Source organism: Megalobrama amblycephala, linkage group LG8 (genome assembly GCF_018812025.1).
Source record: "Megalobrama amblycephala isolate DHTTF-2021 linkage group LG8, ASM1881202v1, whole genome shotgun sequence".
Classification (NCBI taxonomy): Eukaryota; Metazoa; Chordata; class Actinopteri; order Cypriniformes; family Xenocyprididae; genus Megalobrama; species Megalobrama amblycephala.
In genome coordinates, this window is record NC_063051.1 from 33,879,343 (window position 1) to 33,895,359 (window position 16,017).

The 16,017-nt window shown below is 37.4% G+C and overlaps 1 protein-coding gene across 1 annotated transcript; it reads right to left on the reverse strand.

Moving 5' to 3' along the window:
- Positions 1–358: 358 nt before the first annotated feature.
- Positions 359–10,519, reverse strand: htr2ab (5-hydroxytryptamine (serotonin) receptor 2A, genome duplicate b). The gene is made up of 4 exons (XM_048200779.1): positions 8,837–10,519; positions 7,953–8,583; positions 1,773–1,973; positions 359–1,629 (listed from the first exon to the last, which is right to left on the reverse strand). The coding sequence occupies exons 2-4, from the start codon at positions 8,335–8,337 to the stop codon at positions 827–829; spliced, it is 1,389 nt and encodes a 462-aa protein (XP_048056736.1). The 5' UTR covers positions 8,338–8,583; positions 8,837–10,519; the 3' UTR covers positions 359–826.
- Positions 10,520–16,017: the final 5,498 nt, after the last annotated feature.

Genomic DNA, 16,017 nt, shown 5'->3' on the forward strand with positions numbered 1-16,017 from the left:
TGAGTCCGCAGCTTGTTAGTTCGACAGAGAAATTAACTCTCACTAAATATATGAACTATATTAGCCTATAAAGTCATTATATTTTACTTAACCACTGCGACTTCAAAACCGTCAGTTCTGTGTATCGTTACACCCCAACATGTCCTAGCAAATGTGTTGCAAAATCATGACTAAAAGTCAAGTTTAGATATTTTCATTTAACACTCCCCAGTGTCTCAAGTTGGTCTGTTATTGGCCACCCACTTCACTTTGTCTGCATTTGTTTTTCATTCAGATGGCATGGGTGAATGGTTTGCGAGTTCATTTCATCTATTTGAACAGGCCATAAACCAGTCTGTCTCAAGAAAGCGACCAAATATTCCTTGTAAGCTTTATTTAATCTACCCATGTATCATTAACAGGTTCTCACAATACAATCTATAATATTAATAAATTAATGAACATGAAACCATTCCTCACCAGAGGCAAGATAAAGTGAGAAAAGTGACGTAATTCATTCATACAGTTTATATTTGTGTAACGTAAACATGTACAGTGAGTTTTTTTTACAAATCTTGTACAAAATAAAAAGAAATTTGTGGTTTGAGTGCCACAAAGAGAGTTGTGAAACTTTATTGCTGTTGGAACAACTTAAAGCATTTGTCTTCTCTTTTGGCTGTGAGCCGTAGGTAGTATCATCTGCTGACTGTGCTGTACTGCACAGGTGGACACATATTAAAATAAAAGACTTCATTTTTCAAGCTTTTACAGCTACAAAGAGATGGTCTCTAAGGTCTGTTGATGTGAGCCATAATTAAAAACCCTCTAGAGTCTAGAGTTTCTCGTCTCACAAATGGCTTACTACCTCATCCCTTTCCTGCTTGTTTTGTGTGTTTCCAGAGTTTGACCTATCTGTGTTGGAGAAGCTCCCAGACCGGCTGCCCTCTGCCCTCTTCCTTAATGAGTTCTCCACCTTAAGGGAAAGCCCGGAAGAGTTGTACACCAGAGGAGGGATGGTGTTGACAAGAATCAGCTGCAGAGGCCTCCTTTCGTCACGGTAGCGGCAACGCATGTACCTGGTGAAAGCGGCACGGTAAGTCTTATTGAAGAGTGTGTAGATGAAAGGGTTGACCGCCGACGACAGATAACCCACCCAAACAAACACGTTCATCAGTCCCCCCACCAAATCTTCATCACACGCCGAGCCGCACACCACCGCCATCACGTTCGTCACGAAAAACGGACACCACATGATCACAAAGAGAAGGAAGACCACGCCAAGCACTTTAGACGCCTTCTGCTCATTGCTGATGGACTGCATGGAGCGTCGGCCGGATCCTCTGGAAGCCCCGTCACGGCAGAGAGACGAACGCGAGAAGAGACGCTCGGAGGAGAGGGAGCCTCGAGGGAGGAGTCCAATAGTGGACGACCATGTTGGCCGCACGATGAGTTGGTCCAGGCACAAAGTCGCTTCGCTTTGCAGAGCACTGATGGTGAGAACGTAGGTGACGACCATGATGATGAGCGGGATGAAGAACGCCACAAAAGAGCCAATCAGAACGAAATTGTCGTCCGTCAGTTGGCAGCTTTCGTTCCGGAAGACTTTGGAGTGATCGTGCAGGCCGAGAACTGGGACAGGCATGGAGATAACTTGAGACAGATGGAGACAAAATGAGAGTAAGAAGACAGCTTGGTGCTATGGTTTGGCATACCAGTGCTAATAGATGCAGTCTCAGCTGTTTAGCATTTCAGAATTGCAATTTCCTACTGGCTTTGAGCGATCTAGAACTTACCCACAGAGATGGTCCAGGCTGCTATAATTTTGACTCTGGCTCTAGTAAGCGAGTTTGAGCGGCTGTGGTGGATGGGGTTACGGATGGCGATGTATCGGTCCAGAGAGATGGTGCACAGGTGCATGATGGAGGCGGTGGAGAAGAGAACGTCCAGGTAGATCCAGATCGGACATAAGGCCGACGGGAGTGGCCAGGTGTAACCTAACACATAAAGGACACAAAAAGTGTCACATTCTGGACAAGCGAATACTTGTTTGTCATTGGTTACAGTCATAGAACATACTAAATATTCAATGGTCAGAACATTTATTTCTAAATATTTGTGGGGTTATATTATGAGTTATCCGTGGTGCTTTATGAAAGGAAGGAAATCTGACTTTTTTGTACAAGACGTTTACATTGACTACATTTTCATGTGCACCAATAATGTGATTATAAGAGTAAGGTCTTAAAGGGTTAGTTCACCCAAAAATGAAAATTTTGTCATTTATTACTCACCCTTGTGTCGTTCCACATCCGTAAGACCACTGTTAATCTTCAGAACACAAATTAAGATCTTTTTGATGAAGTCTGAGAGCTCTATGTCCCTCCATAGATATCCATGGAACATTACTATCCAAATTGGCAAAAAAGGAAAATTGATCATTTTGACCCATACAGTGTATTGTTGGCTATTGCTACAAATATACCCGTGTGACTTATGACTAGTTTTGTGGTCCAAGGTCACAAATTAAGATCTTTTTGATGAAGTCTGAGAGCTCTATGTCCCTCCATAGATATCCAACGCAACTACCATTCCAAGGTCCAGAAAGGTAGGAATGACATCATTAAAGTACTCCATGTGACTCCAGTGGTTTAAACTCAATTTTATGAAATGACGCGAGTACTTTCTTTGCGCCAAAAACATAATTTACCACTTTACTTTAAATATTGATCTGATTTCATACTTCACGAGGCATGCGTTTTGTGTTTGGATACGCGTCAACAAAATGCACATGTGTGAGTGTTTATTGTTGTTTTAATTGTTGTTTATTGAGTTTAAGCCACTGGAGTCACATGGAGTACTTTAATGATGTCATTCCTACCTTTCTGGACCTTGAAAGTGGTAGTTGCATTGGATCTCTATGGAGGGACATAAAGCTCTCAGACTTCATCAAAAAGATCTTAATTTGTGACCCTGGACCACAAAACCAGTCATAAGTCACACGGGTATATTTGTAGCAATAGCCAACAATACATTGTATGGGTCAAAATGATCAATTTTCCTTTTTTCCCAATTTGGATAGTAATGTTCCATGAAGATATTTTGTAAATTTCCTACCATAAATATATCAAAAATCTATTTGTGTGAGTGGATATGCATTGCTAAGGACTTTAAAGGCGTTTTTCTCAATAATTAGATTTTTTTTACACCCTCAGATTCCAGATTTTCAAATAGTTGTATTTCGGCCAAATATTGTCCTATCCTAACAAACCATACATCAGTGAAAAGCTTATTTATTCAGCTTTCGGATTAGAGATGTATAAATCTCAATTTAAAACAAATTACCCTTATGACTGGTTTTGTGGTCCATGGTCACATTTGTGTTCCAAAGATGAATGAAGGTCTTAGGGATGTGGAACGACATGAGGGTGAGTAATAAATGACAGAATTTTCATTTTTGGGTGAACTAACCCTTTAATTGCAGTAAGATGTTTACATGAAACGAGCAGAACTCTTCCCTCCAGTTTACATGCAATTTTCATTACTCTGATTATTCCAAGTATGATTAAACCACACTCAGATAGGCACACAGTATGCATGTTACCGTTCATTCAAGAAGTTCAGGCATCCGTGTATGTCCGAGCACATGTGCACTTTGGTCATAATGCGATTAAAGTGTTTGCATGCCTGTTTATTGCGATTCAAATCTGCGTACGCCATTGTTAAAACCACAGATTTACTTGTGACCTACAAGTAGCTAGTGCAGAATCGTAGAATAGTACGTCATAATAAGGGTCAGAGAGAGGGTGAAAATTGTAATTAATTGTAAAGTGTGTGTTTTGGGTGCAAAAACTTTACTTACATCATAAGTGGACCTCAGGGTACAATAAATAGTAAACATGTATTAATATAACCCCATTAAATGGAATTTACACTATACACGAGCAAGAACTGTGATGTTTAATAATTGCTGACACACAGCTGTGCTAATACACAATTATTGTTAATCTGAACTTTTAATATCTAAAATATGTTCAAGTCTTCATTCCCACCAATAATAATTATGTAGAAAAAGGTGGGTACCAGTTACTGGCAAAATAAAGTGTTGTATTTCATGAGAATCAGCCCTTTAGTTTGCTGACTCACAAAGAACAGAGATGTTTTGGAAGGCACTGCGTCTCTGTGTTTGATTGAATCTAAACACAAAGAAATGTGTTCTGGAATCAGAGATGAGAGAGTAGAAGACTCTCGGTGCAGATAGAGACAGTGGTAGTCATCAATAGCACCATCACACTCAATGGTGTGCTTCGAACCGTAAAGTCATAGAATCTCCCAGAATTCTCACGACAGGTTCAGCTGAAACAGAGAGCTGTGTTTTATCAGCGCCTGGAGTTTCTCAGAACACATTTCATGTAGGCTATATAAATTCAATTACTCCTGCCAGGTTATATAATAACATTACATCATGTGGGAATAACCTGTTTCAGGGGCAAAAGATGATGCAGTGTCTTGTAGCTGTTGTCACTCAGAATGAGTTCTGCATTGCGTGTTTGGACGTTTGATTTAGAAACAATGTGTTGTGCTTTAGGCAGACTTTGCTTAGTCTAGGCTTTCATGTAAAATTTAGATCGTTAAAAGATAAACTCGACTAATAAAAGAAGAAAAAGGGAAAATAAATAATTTAGCTGTGTGTTATTGGATGACGCCAGCTGTCATAACAGCAAAAAATACGTATGTCTGATAGGACCAGGAAGTGGCATGTTTTTTTCTCCTTGGTCGAACTACTTAGAACATCAAATAGGAAGCATTACAATTTTTTGCTGCACAAACACACACCAAAGCGCAGCATCGTTACTGCATAATTAATTCCTCATCAAAGCGCTGGAAGGAGAAGGAAGAGGAATTTCTCTCCCCATGCGTGAATACAAGCAGACTAATTTAGGACACACCAGACGGCCCAACACACACTCATTATGCACTGAAATAAATCACCTTCCAGCAAAATGTATGGAGGCCTAATTATTGTTCTAAAGAGAAATGCATCTTTTTCCAGAGATACAAATGTTATGACACAAGAAAGTTTGCAATTTACACCTTTAACATGAAAGAAACTCACTGGAGACATTGAATGAGTGCGGATTCTGTGAAATAAAAAATCCTTTGACTCAACTCGTGTTGTTTAAAGAATTGTTCTGGCTTCTAAACAACTAAATGTGTATCAACAGCATCTGGGGCATGTTGTCGACAATCACGGACAATAACACAAGTCAGAATTATTAAAGTTAATAAATAGCATGCTGTTAAATATGACAGAAAATAATTATGATTTGTCCCTTCAGTTTGTAAAAACAAACAAAAATGATGTTGTTAATAGTTCAAGGCATTCCAGATGTTTATAGGCAGGAGATGCAGTTTGTGTTTTCTGTACAAAAAAAAAAAAAAGAAGAAACACACACAATTTGAACTAAAGTTATTTAAATCCGTTTTTAAACTTTTTGCTGCCAAGGACCCCAAATATGATCACCTTCTTGCAATGGACCCACTTCTTAAAATATAAAGACAATTGTATATATTTTAATATAATAATTAATAATAATAATTCCTTACATTTATATAGCGCTTTTCTGGGTACTCAAAGCGCTTTACATTGTATCTTATTCTAATTTCAAATGAAGTAAAACCTTTTATTAATCTTAATTTTGGAAAAAATATATATATATTTTAACTATATGCAGACTTGGTGTTTATTTGGTTAAATAATCATTATTAATCTCAATGCAAAAAAGGCAATAATAATTTTTAAAACAATATTGAGTTAAACATTTAATTAATATGTTTATTTTTTTTTAAAGTTTTACACCAACTTTTACAGCTTTTTTCAACTTTTGTTTCCTTTTTTTTTTACTTAATTTGAAAGTGTATCTTTTTCTACTCACTATTATTAAGCAATTTCAAATTAAATAAAACCTTTTATTAATTTTAATTTTGGAAACAACATTTTTTATTTTAACTATATGCAGATTTGGTGTTTATTTAGTTAAAATAGTCATGATTAATCTCAATGCAAAAAAAAGACAATAATAATTTCAAAACAATATTGCGTTAAACATTTAATTAATATGTTTATTTAAAAAAAGTGTTACACATCAACTTTGACAGCCCTAAAAAACATTGTTTCCAAAGGTTTTTTTTTACTTAATTTAAAAGTGTATCTTTTTCTACCCACTTTTATTATTATACAATTTCAAATTAAGTAAAACCTTTTATTAATTTTAATTTTGGAAACAAAAATTTTAAAGCTGCTGTAGGTAACTTTTGTAAAAAAAAATTTTTTTACATATTTGTTAAACCTGACATTATGTCCTGACAGTAGAATATGAGACAGATAATCTGTGAAAAAATCAAGATCCTCTAGCTCCTCCCAGTGGTCCTATTTCCATTTGCAGAAATACACCGCTCCCGGTAAGAAACAACCAATCAGAGCCAGGAGGAGTGTCTTAGCAGTGTCAATCAATCAAGCTCGCGTGCGCGCTGATCTCACCCCTCCCATGCACAGCGCCAGCGCATACAGGCTTCAAGATTACCGGTGTGCAGCTTTGCTTATGGCGGAAAAACAATCCAAACTGCCAATTCCTCGAGTGGCTCCTGCTCATAAAATAAAGACGGGTAAACGGAAAAAGACAGATGACGATGATAAAAAAGCCAAAAAGAAAGAATTAGATAGAGCCCGAAATAAAACGAGGGTAAATATCGGAGCGGCTTTTCCGAGGTGGAGGGAGCTATGTGTCCTGAACGGATTAAAAACCGATGCAGAGTCAGCCACATTTCTGCTTGACAAGTAAGTATCCCTGCTTGATTTGTTTAATTTTTTAAGAACTACACAACTAAGATAATTTCAAAACAGGACTGACAAATTATGTATGGCATGGTTTCTTGTAGATTTCAGGGTGGTCCTTTGCATATAACATCGTTTTATTTCGCCATAAGCAAAGCTGCGGCACACCGGTAATCTTGAATTTGACGCCTGTACACTGTGCATGAGAGGAGTGTGATCAGCGCGCACGCGAGCTTGATTGATTGACACTGCTAAGACACTCCTCCTGGCTCTGATTGGTTGTTTCTTACCGGGAGCGGTGTATTTCTGCAAATGGCAATAGGACCACTGGGAGGAGCCAGAGGAGCTTGATTTTTTCACAGATTATCTGTCTCATATTCTACTGTCAGGACATAATGTCAGGTTTAACAAATATGTAAAAAATATTTTTTTACAAAAGTTACCTACAGCAGCTTTAACTATATGTAGATTTGGTGTTTATTTGGTTAAAATAGTCATGATTAATCTCAATCCCAAAAAAAAAGACAATAATAAATTTCAAAACAATATTGCGTTAAACATTTAATCAATATGCTTATTTAAAAAAAAAAAAAAAAAAAGTATAACTTTGACAGCCCTAAAAAGCATCGAGCGTTTAGCACCACCTCATGCCCCCAGTTTCCTGTTGCCGATTTTTGTCATTGTAAACCAGGGGTGCTCAATCCTGTTCCTGGAGATCTACCTTCCTGCAAAATTTAGCTCCAACACTGATCAACCAGGTAAATAGGATCTTCAAGAGCACTTGATAAGGTGTTGGATCAGGGCTGGATCTAAACTCTGCAGGTAGACTTTGAGGAACAGGATTGGGCATCCCTGTTGTAAACATTCTCTCTCTGTCCCATCCTTGTGCATATCATGCCTAGTACATATTTTACTGGCTTAAAACTTCATAATGGGAGTTGAAAGACTGAACACAACTTTGCATCGCAAGGTTAGTAATCAGTTTTATCATGTTCGCCTTATGTTAACATGTATAATGTTCAAGTCTTGAGACTATATTTTCAAAACCAATCTTGGTGAAATGCCTTCAACATAGACTTCCATTGTGTATTACTGCAAACTGACTACATGAATACATATGTAAAAATGTAAAGAAACTCACCATAGACTATCGTCACCATGGCCACTGGCATTACAAGGATACCCAGAAGCATGTCTGTAATGGCTAAAGACCTCAAGAAGTAGTTGGTGGCATTCTGTAACTTCCTCTCCAAGCTCACTGCCATGATGACCAGAATGTTTCCTGCCACTGTGATGATTATGACCAGCGAAATCAAAAGTGCCATCCAGTTCTTCTGGACGTTAGAGGTCAAAGCGTCGGACCTATTTCTGAATTCACTACAATTGAAATCCATCGAGTTATTAAGAACTGCATCACCCAGAGACACCTTCTGCTCCATGAGCCAATGTTCAGCGCTTTTGTATTTCAAAATCTCAGTCGATGTCCCAGAGGATCTGAGTTCAGCAGTCGTCCCATTCAGGGCCATTAAAGGACTATTTTTTCAAGCGCAACATCGATTAATTCATGGAACTGATAGTCCATACGAAGCGTTCCATGGCACTCCTGGTCTGCGCAGCCCAAAATGTTCCCGTCTGAGATTGACAACATGTTCACAGTCACCTTCGGCAGCCTCCTGTTTTCCACACCCCTTGTTGATGGTTGTTGTACACGGATGTTTAGAGCTCCTTGAGCAGATGGATTGTGTTTCACAATAGAGGAGGCAACTTTACAGCTGCATTTCAATGAGAGAGAAAGAAAGAACGAGAACATGTGAGAGACTGGAAGGTGCTGATGTTTCATTCTTGCATGCTTACAGCTGTCCTGATTTAAACAAAAACATCACGTAACTGCTTCACTGCTTCGTTCCCACATGAACGCATATTGCATGCAATCACCTATTTTCAGACTAGTGGCTTCAGTAGCCGGACTGATTCAAAAGTGTAGAACATCAAACTCTGTGTTTATGTTGTGTTCATATACATTACCGCTTAATCTGGAAGTGTTTTCCTGTTTCCAGTCACTCCGAACACCAAAAGCTGGAGAATGAGCCACTGATGATGCATGCTTCTCACATCAACCCAACATGTGGTCCTGTTCCATTCATCCTTTCTCTTCTCTCTTCAGCACTTCAGTCTCTTATCTCCCTCCCTCCCTTCCTTCCTCCCTCTCTCTCTCTCTGCAGATAGTTCTCTCTAGCTGTAACTAAAGCCAGACTGTTTGAGCTCCCTCCAGAAAGACTTGTCTCTGAGTGGTCCCTTTGGTGCTTGTCAACTAGAACAAAGACATATGAACCCTTTTTTCCCCACACATTTACACGGATATTCAAATCAGCACTTCAGGCAGGAAACCTATAGAGGGATCTGATGGAATGTCCCATTTAACCTTTTAAACTTATTGCAATTTCAGGAAAACTATTACAAATGTAGAACAATATTTAGAATAAATTAGGCGTTTATATACATAGCCAGGTGGTGTTTTCCATAGGTTATAGTTAAAGAACAGATACAAGTGTTTTACAACAGTGAAGATGGCAGGTAGCCCGTCAAAGGGGTAGTTCACCCAATTTACATCATTTACCCTCACTTTGTTCATGCATTTCTCAAGGTCAAGGTATCTTTATTAGTACCTGAAGGTAAATTTGTTGTGCAGACAGGAAGTTCAGCAATCCATCCTTAAGACAATCCATAAGACATCAAAATATACAATAACTATAAAAATAAAAAGTCATGATAATGTGCTTCTACACACACCCTCGACGCCCGCCTAAAATACATAAATTAACCATGAATAGCAAAGAGTGTCATCTGCTTTTTTCATTTAATAGTTCTATAGCTGCAGGTACAAAATTATTTCTTTATCATCTAGTTCTCTACCTAGGGGCCACAAACCGACAACCAGAGAGGAGGAGTTTAAACTCAGCACGTAAAGGGTGGGAACAATCTCTAATTATAAAACTCGCCTCGCGGTGTAAATAGTTGGAGTAAAGACCTGCTAAGTTAAGTTGTGGTTTGCCTATCTTACTTGCCCACCTAACAATTTGATTCAAAGAATTTTTGTTCTTCAAAGACAAGTTACCAAACCACGCCACAAAGGAGAACGACAAGACTGATTCAATAAAAGCCCAATAGAAAAGGGTCATCATAGATTTCTCAATGTGAAATCTGGACAGCTTTCTGAGGCAAAACAGACGCTGATGTCCCATTTTACATACCATCTCACAGTTCATTTCAAAAGCCAATTTAGAATCTATGACTGTCCTGAGATATTTGTAGCTTTCTACACAATCCACCGCCTGGTCTTTAATGATCGTAGTGTCTTAATGTAAAACACAAGTGAACCAGTGGACGAACATAATAAATCGGATAAAATGCCATTTACTTTCAACCCTCTGTGTTCTGTTTGTCAAGAAATCCAGTATCCAACCCACCACATTGTTGCTCAGCTTAAAATGCTCTATAAGTCTCAAATGTGAGGTTGGATAGTATTAAAAGCTGAGGAAAAGTCAATAAACTACAGTCTAGCATGAGTATTTCTCCCTTCTAAATGCTTAGACAAAAGATTATTTCTGGAAACAAAAAAAAATGTAAAAAAAATCTCTGTTTTTTTGTCCTTACAATAAAAGTCAATGGGGTCCAATGTTGTTTGGAACCTACACTCTAAAAAATGCTGGGTAAAAAACAACCAAATGGGTTGAAAATGGACAAACCCAGCAACTGGGTTGTTTTAATATCAATATTTGAGTTAAATAAAACTATCCAGCAGGTTGGGCAAACATTTAACCCAACCGCTGGGTAGTTTTATTTAAAGGGACAGTTCACCCAAAAATGAAAATGTGATGTTTATCTGCGTAACCCCAGAGCATCCAAGATGTAGGTGTCTTTGTTTCTTCAGTAAAACACAAATGATGATTTTTAACTCCAACCGCTGCCATCTGTCAGTGGTATAATGCAAGTCAGCGGGAACTTGGACTATAAGAGTAAATAAAACACGACAGACAAATCCAAATGAAACCCTGCGGCTCGTGACGACACATTGATGTCTTAAGACACGAAACGATCGGTTTGTGCGAGAAACCGAACAGTATTTATATCATTTTTTACCTCTAATACACCACTATGTCCAACTGCATTCATCACTCGATTCGTGAGGTCTGATCGCGCTCTGACAGCGGCAGTGATGTCTCGCGCATATACTTCAATGAGCGCCAGACATCACTGCCGTTATCAGAGCGCGATCAGACCTCACGAATCATGTGTCAATGTGTCATTTACTCTTATAGTCCAAGTTCCCACTGACTTGCATTATACCACTGACAGACGGCAGCGGTTGGAGTTAAAAATCATCATTTGTGTTCTACTGAAGAAACAAAGACACCTACATCTTGGATGCGCTGGGGTTAAGCAGATAAACATCAAATTTTCATTTTTGGGTGAACTATCCCTTTAACTCAAATATTGTTAAAAAGTTACTGTATTTCTTGCTTAAAATGAAACCAAAAAAAGGTTGGAAATTAACATTTATTTATATGTTTAATAAATGAACATTTATTAACAAGTTTATTGAATAATAATTAAACAATAAATATTTATTAAATTGCTTATTAATTAATGCTCACATTTTGATTATTGTTGCCTCTAGTAATTATGTGTCTGATTTTTAATTTTCAACCTATTTTGGGTTCATTTTAAGCCAGCCATATAGTCATTTTTAAACAATATTTGAGTTAAATAAAACTGCCCAGCATGTTGGGCAAACATTTAACCCAATCACTGGGTTTGTCCATTTTCAACCCAACTTTTTTGTGTAGCATTCTTCTAAATAACTTTTTTGTGAGAATAAAGAAACTCACACATGTTTGGAACAACCTGAGAGTGAGTAAATGATGAAATAATTATTATTTTTGGGTGAACTATTATATCGCTGGCTTTGAAGTAATGGTCAGACATTATTTGAATGCTAAACATACATCAATTAATATAATACAGCACCAATTCACACATATTATATGAAAAGTTGATGTGCAAAGCATCACTATCGACTGTCAACTAGCAATGGGATTTCACATTGGGATAAAATCACACTGATATAATTTGATACAGTAGCTGTGTTGATTATAATATAAATGAGGCTAATATTTCCATTGATTTATTTTATTGATAATATCAATAATTGTTTATTATATTAGATTAGTCATAACGTCATTTTCTTCCAGCTGTTTTGTCACATGGCTCAAATCAGCTCAAAACTGTGGTTCCACTCAACAAAGATGGCAGATGTCAAATTGTGTACATCCAGGGTGGTCCTGCACTAGACGACTTTGTGAAAAATATGAATGTTAGATTGTTTTTCCCAGATATTAAATATCTCCTTGTGGGATAAATGGTGTGAGACCCCGAATAGAGCATTGTACAAATTCTCATTCCCTTTATTCCTGTTACATTTTACTCTGCAAGTTCAGGTAATTGAGAATTAATTAGGCAAATATTTGCAAAAACAACATAATAATAAAGGTTCCAAAAGGGGGTTTTAACAGCATTTCCATTGAAGAACCATTTTAGGTTCCCAAACCATTCAGTGATCTTTTTTTTTTCTTAGTGTGAAGAACATTTTTCCACTATAAAGAACCTTTTCTTTGTGTCCTGTTTACCCTTTTTATCCTGAACTTTAAAAAAAGCAGGATATTGTGTCATTAATTAAGCAAGTATTTATAAAAAGAACATGACATATGTCATCCAGCAAAAGGTGTTCCACTGATCCGCACTCCCTCAGGATATAACCAAAAATAATCCAGGTAAATTGATAAATTTCCACAGAAGACCTCTGCCATCACAGGATATTAATAATGCATTATTAATACACATCATGAATTAATATTTAATATTGTCCAAGAATACATCCCTTACTTTTATTAAAAATGGGGGGGGGGGAAATGAGATACTTCTTCCTCTAGGCAAAATTGGGAGAGATAGATAGAGGTAAAGATTGGAGAGAGGTGTAGAAATAGATATATACAGAAAAAGAAAGTAAGAAGAGTAAAAATGAGATGACTTAGAAAAAGTAAAACCTGAGTAAACATGGCGAGAAAAAGAAGAGAGACAACCACTGACAAGAGTGAAAACAGAAAATTCATTGATCGTTGGACCTGCTAACTCTCCAAGGCTTGCAATGAAAAAAGGCAAAGTGAAGGACGGACCAGAGAGGGTGGCGGCGAGGGCAAACTGATGTACAGTAGCAGAAGGGAAGTGTAGAGGACAGAACAGGAGAAAAAACTCCACCTTGCCTGTCTCCATCCATATAAATGATGGATCGCTCAGCTGGCAGACAGACATATAGAGCATTCTCTTTCACTCACTCCTCTGGTAATGGAAGTAGTGTGTGTGAGAATAAGAAGTAGCTGGATCAAGAATGTGTGTGTGTGTCAAGAGGCTCCCGGCTGTCCAGTAATTGCTCACCTGGGAGCAGTAGCAGACAAGGAGCGCGAGATGTGGTTCAGGTGTCAGACTCTGTTCTGCACATACTGCTGTGATTATGAACCTCATCAGCGTTCCAAAACTCACCAGGCCTGGAGAACATGATTCGTTTAACTGCGGGAGGTCTAGAAGAAGCACAGAACCAAAGCTGTACTGTACTGTTCAAACGAAAATGTAAATTCACATAAGAAATACAAAAAAAGCCTTCTGCCTTCATCACTTGGACTTGATCTATTTGAAGCAGAACGCCGGACACCCTTACAAAAAAATCCTGCAGGAATCCTGAAGGGAAAATCCTGCAGGACCTGCTTGCTTTCTACTGAATCCCATAGGATTTTTTTTTCTTGTTTGTTTGTTTTTTGTTTTGCAAAGCTAGCAACACTTTACAATATCGTTTAAGGTTCATTAACATTAGTTAAAGGGACAGTTCACCCAAAAATGAAAATTGTGTCATCATTTATTCACCCTCAAGTTGTTCCAAACCTGTATACATTTCTTTGTTCTGCTGAACACAAAAGAAGATATTTGGAAGAATGTTTGTAACCAAGCAGATCTCGCCCCCCTTTGACTACCATAGTAGGGAAAAAAATACTATGGCAACCAATGGGGGGGCGGATTCTGCTTGGTTACAAACATTCTTCTAAATATCTTCTTTTGTGTGAGTAAATGATGAAAGAATTTTCATTTTTGGGTGAACTAACCGTTTAACCCTGGAAAGCCTGACATATTAAATAATACCCAGAAAAATATATTTTTTAAAATGGAACAGATTATTGAACTATTAGATAAAATCTGCATGTTTTGCATGGGTTTGCATGTGTTTTTGTTGAATGTCATATTTGATTCATCATGCTTTTATGTCTCATATATAGTAATATATAGTGAGAATATGGAGCATACTTAAAGAGGAAAAAAAACACCTTAAAGGGTTAGTTCACCCAAAAATGAAAATTCTGTCATTAATTACATCTGTAAGAACTTCATTCATCTTCTGAACACAAATTAAGATATTTTTTGATAAAATCCGATGGCTCAGTGAGGCCTGCATTGCCAGCAAGACAATTAACAATTAACTTTTTTCAGATGCACAGAAAGGAACTAAAGATATACTTAAAACAGTTCATGTGACTAGAGTGGTTCAACCTTAACAGGTGTGGAACGACATGAGGGTGAGTAATTAATGACTGAATTTAAATTTTTGGGTGAACTAACCCTTTAAAGGTCCCGTTTTTCGTGTTTTTTTTGAAGCTTTGATTGTGTTTATATGCAATATAACATGTGTTCATGTTTCGCGTGAAAAAAAACACAGTATTTTTCACATAATTTACTTATCTGTATACCGCTGTTTCCACTGTCATAAAAACGGGCTGATGACTTCCTTGTTCTATGAAGTCCCTCCTTCAGAAATACGTAACGAGTTCTGATTGTGCCAGCGGTTCCTGTGTTGTAATTCGACAGCTCTGAGCGCACCGTGCCCGGAAAAGTCACGCCTCTTACCATAACGTGGAGATGCACGCGCTCAGTGTTATTGTAAACATGTCTTTAATTTTACCCTATCAATTTGAGCCGGAATCAGACCCGGTGATTGGACTGCGGGATGAAAATAACAGCGTTTCGACGACATGGCGACAAACACACTCTACAAACGTAACTCTTGTGTATTCCTGTGGGCGGAGGTTAGTCAAAAAACTGTTTTAGTGACGTCATTAAAGAAGGAAGTAGAGGGATGTAGTCCAAACTGGCCGTTCGATGTAGGCGACTTCTGTTAAATAAAATATCTCACTTGGCATTGAACTTTGAGCTTTAAAATTTTACAGATTTTATTTATACTCTAACAACAACATTACACACTAACTAAAGTTTGAAACGTGGGATCACGAAGAACGGGACCTTTAATGTTATTCAATGACCCAAACTGAACAAAAATATGCACTTTTCAGAAGTGATGGAACTTTGTGAGATCTCGATGAACTGAGATGAATGACAGCTTTTTAGTGATTATAAAGGGAGCGCACTTTGCACGCTTTAGGCTATATTTACTGTATAATCCATTGAATCTACAAATAAATCTACATATAAATGCTGGATTCACTCTCGAAATTGCAATGATTGAAATAGTGATAAACAGAGCATGGGACAAAAATATGGCATATCAAAATAGATTCACATTAAGCAATGTATGCAGACATAAATAGAAAAATATTTGTATCAAAATATTTTTGAAATTCTATTCCAATTATTTGTAAAAGAAATGACTTGTAAATAAGCTAAAATGTCTCACTATTCTTGTTATGGTGGAGCCGTTGCTTACACATTACATCAGCACTTTACTAGAGCACCCTCACTAATTTCAGAAGCACCCTCTGTGATTAGATTCTGGAACCCAGCCTGTTTATATGGCCAAAAAGATACGATTCTGATAGCTTGTCATTTAAATAAATGAGATCATTAAAACAGAATAGCAGACTACTTACATAAAATGCATATGCTATAGAAATCATCTGACACCCTATATCTTCCAATGATATTTCTTAGTAAGATTTTATAAGATTGAATGCTTAGATTTCATTATTTATGGATTTCACAGCAAAAAGACACATGTACCACAACCTGAAGAGGGATGTTTCTAATTTTTAGAAAAAAAGGCCTTTTACTTGCTAAAAAATTATTTTACTTCCTGACCATTAAAAAAAGTA

Excerpts from the sequence above, each read along its gene's own strand:
- htr2ab (XM_048200779.1), bottom strand. The coding sequence starts at position 8,337 with ATGGCCCTGAATGGGACGACTGCTGAACTCAGATCCTCTGGGACATCG. Across the intron at positions 1,974-7,952 it reads CATGGTGACGATAGTCTATG|GTTACACCTGGCCACTCCCG; the intron begins GTGAGTTTCTTT and ends TTTATGTGTTAG. Across the intron at positions 1,630-1,772 it reads AGCCTGGACCATCTCTGTGG|TTATCTCCATGCCTGTCCCA; the intron begins GTAAGTTCTAGA and ends ATCTGTCTCAAG.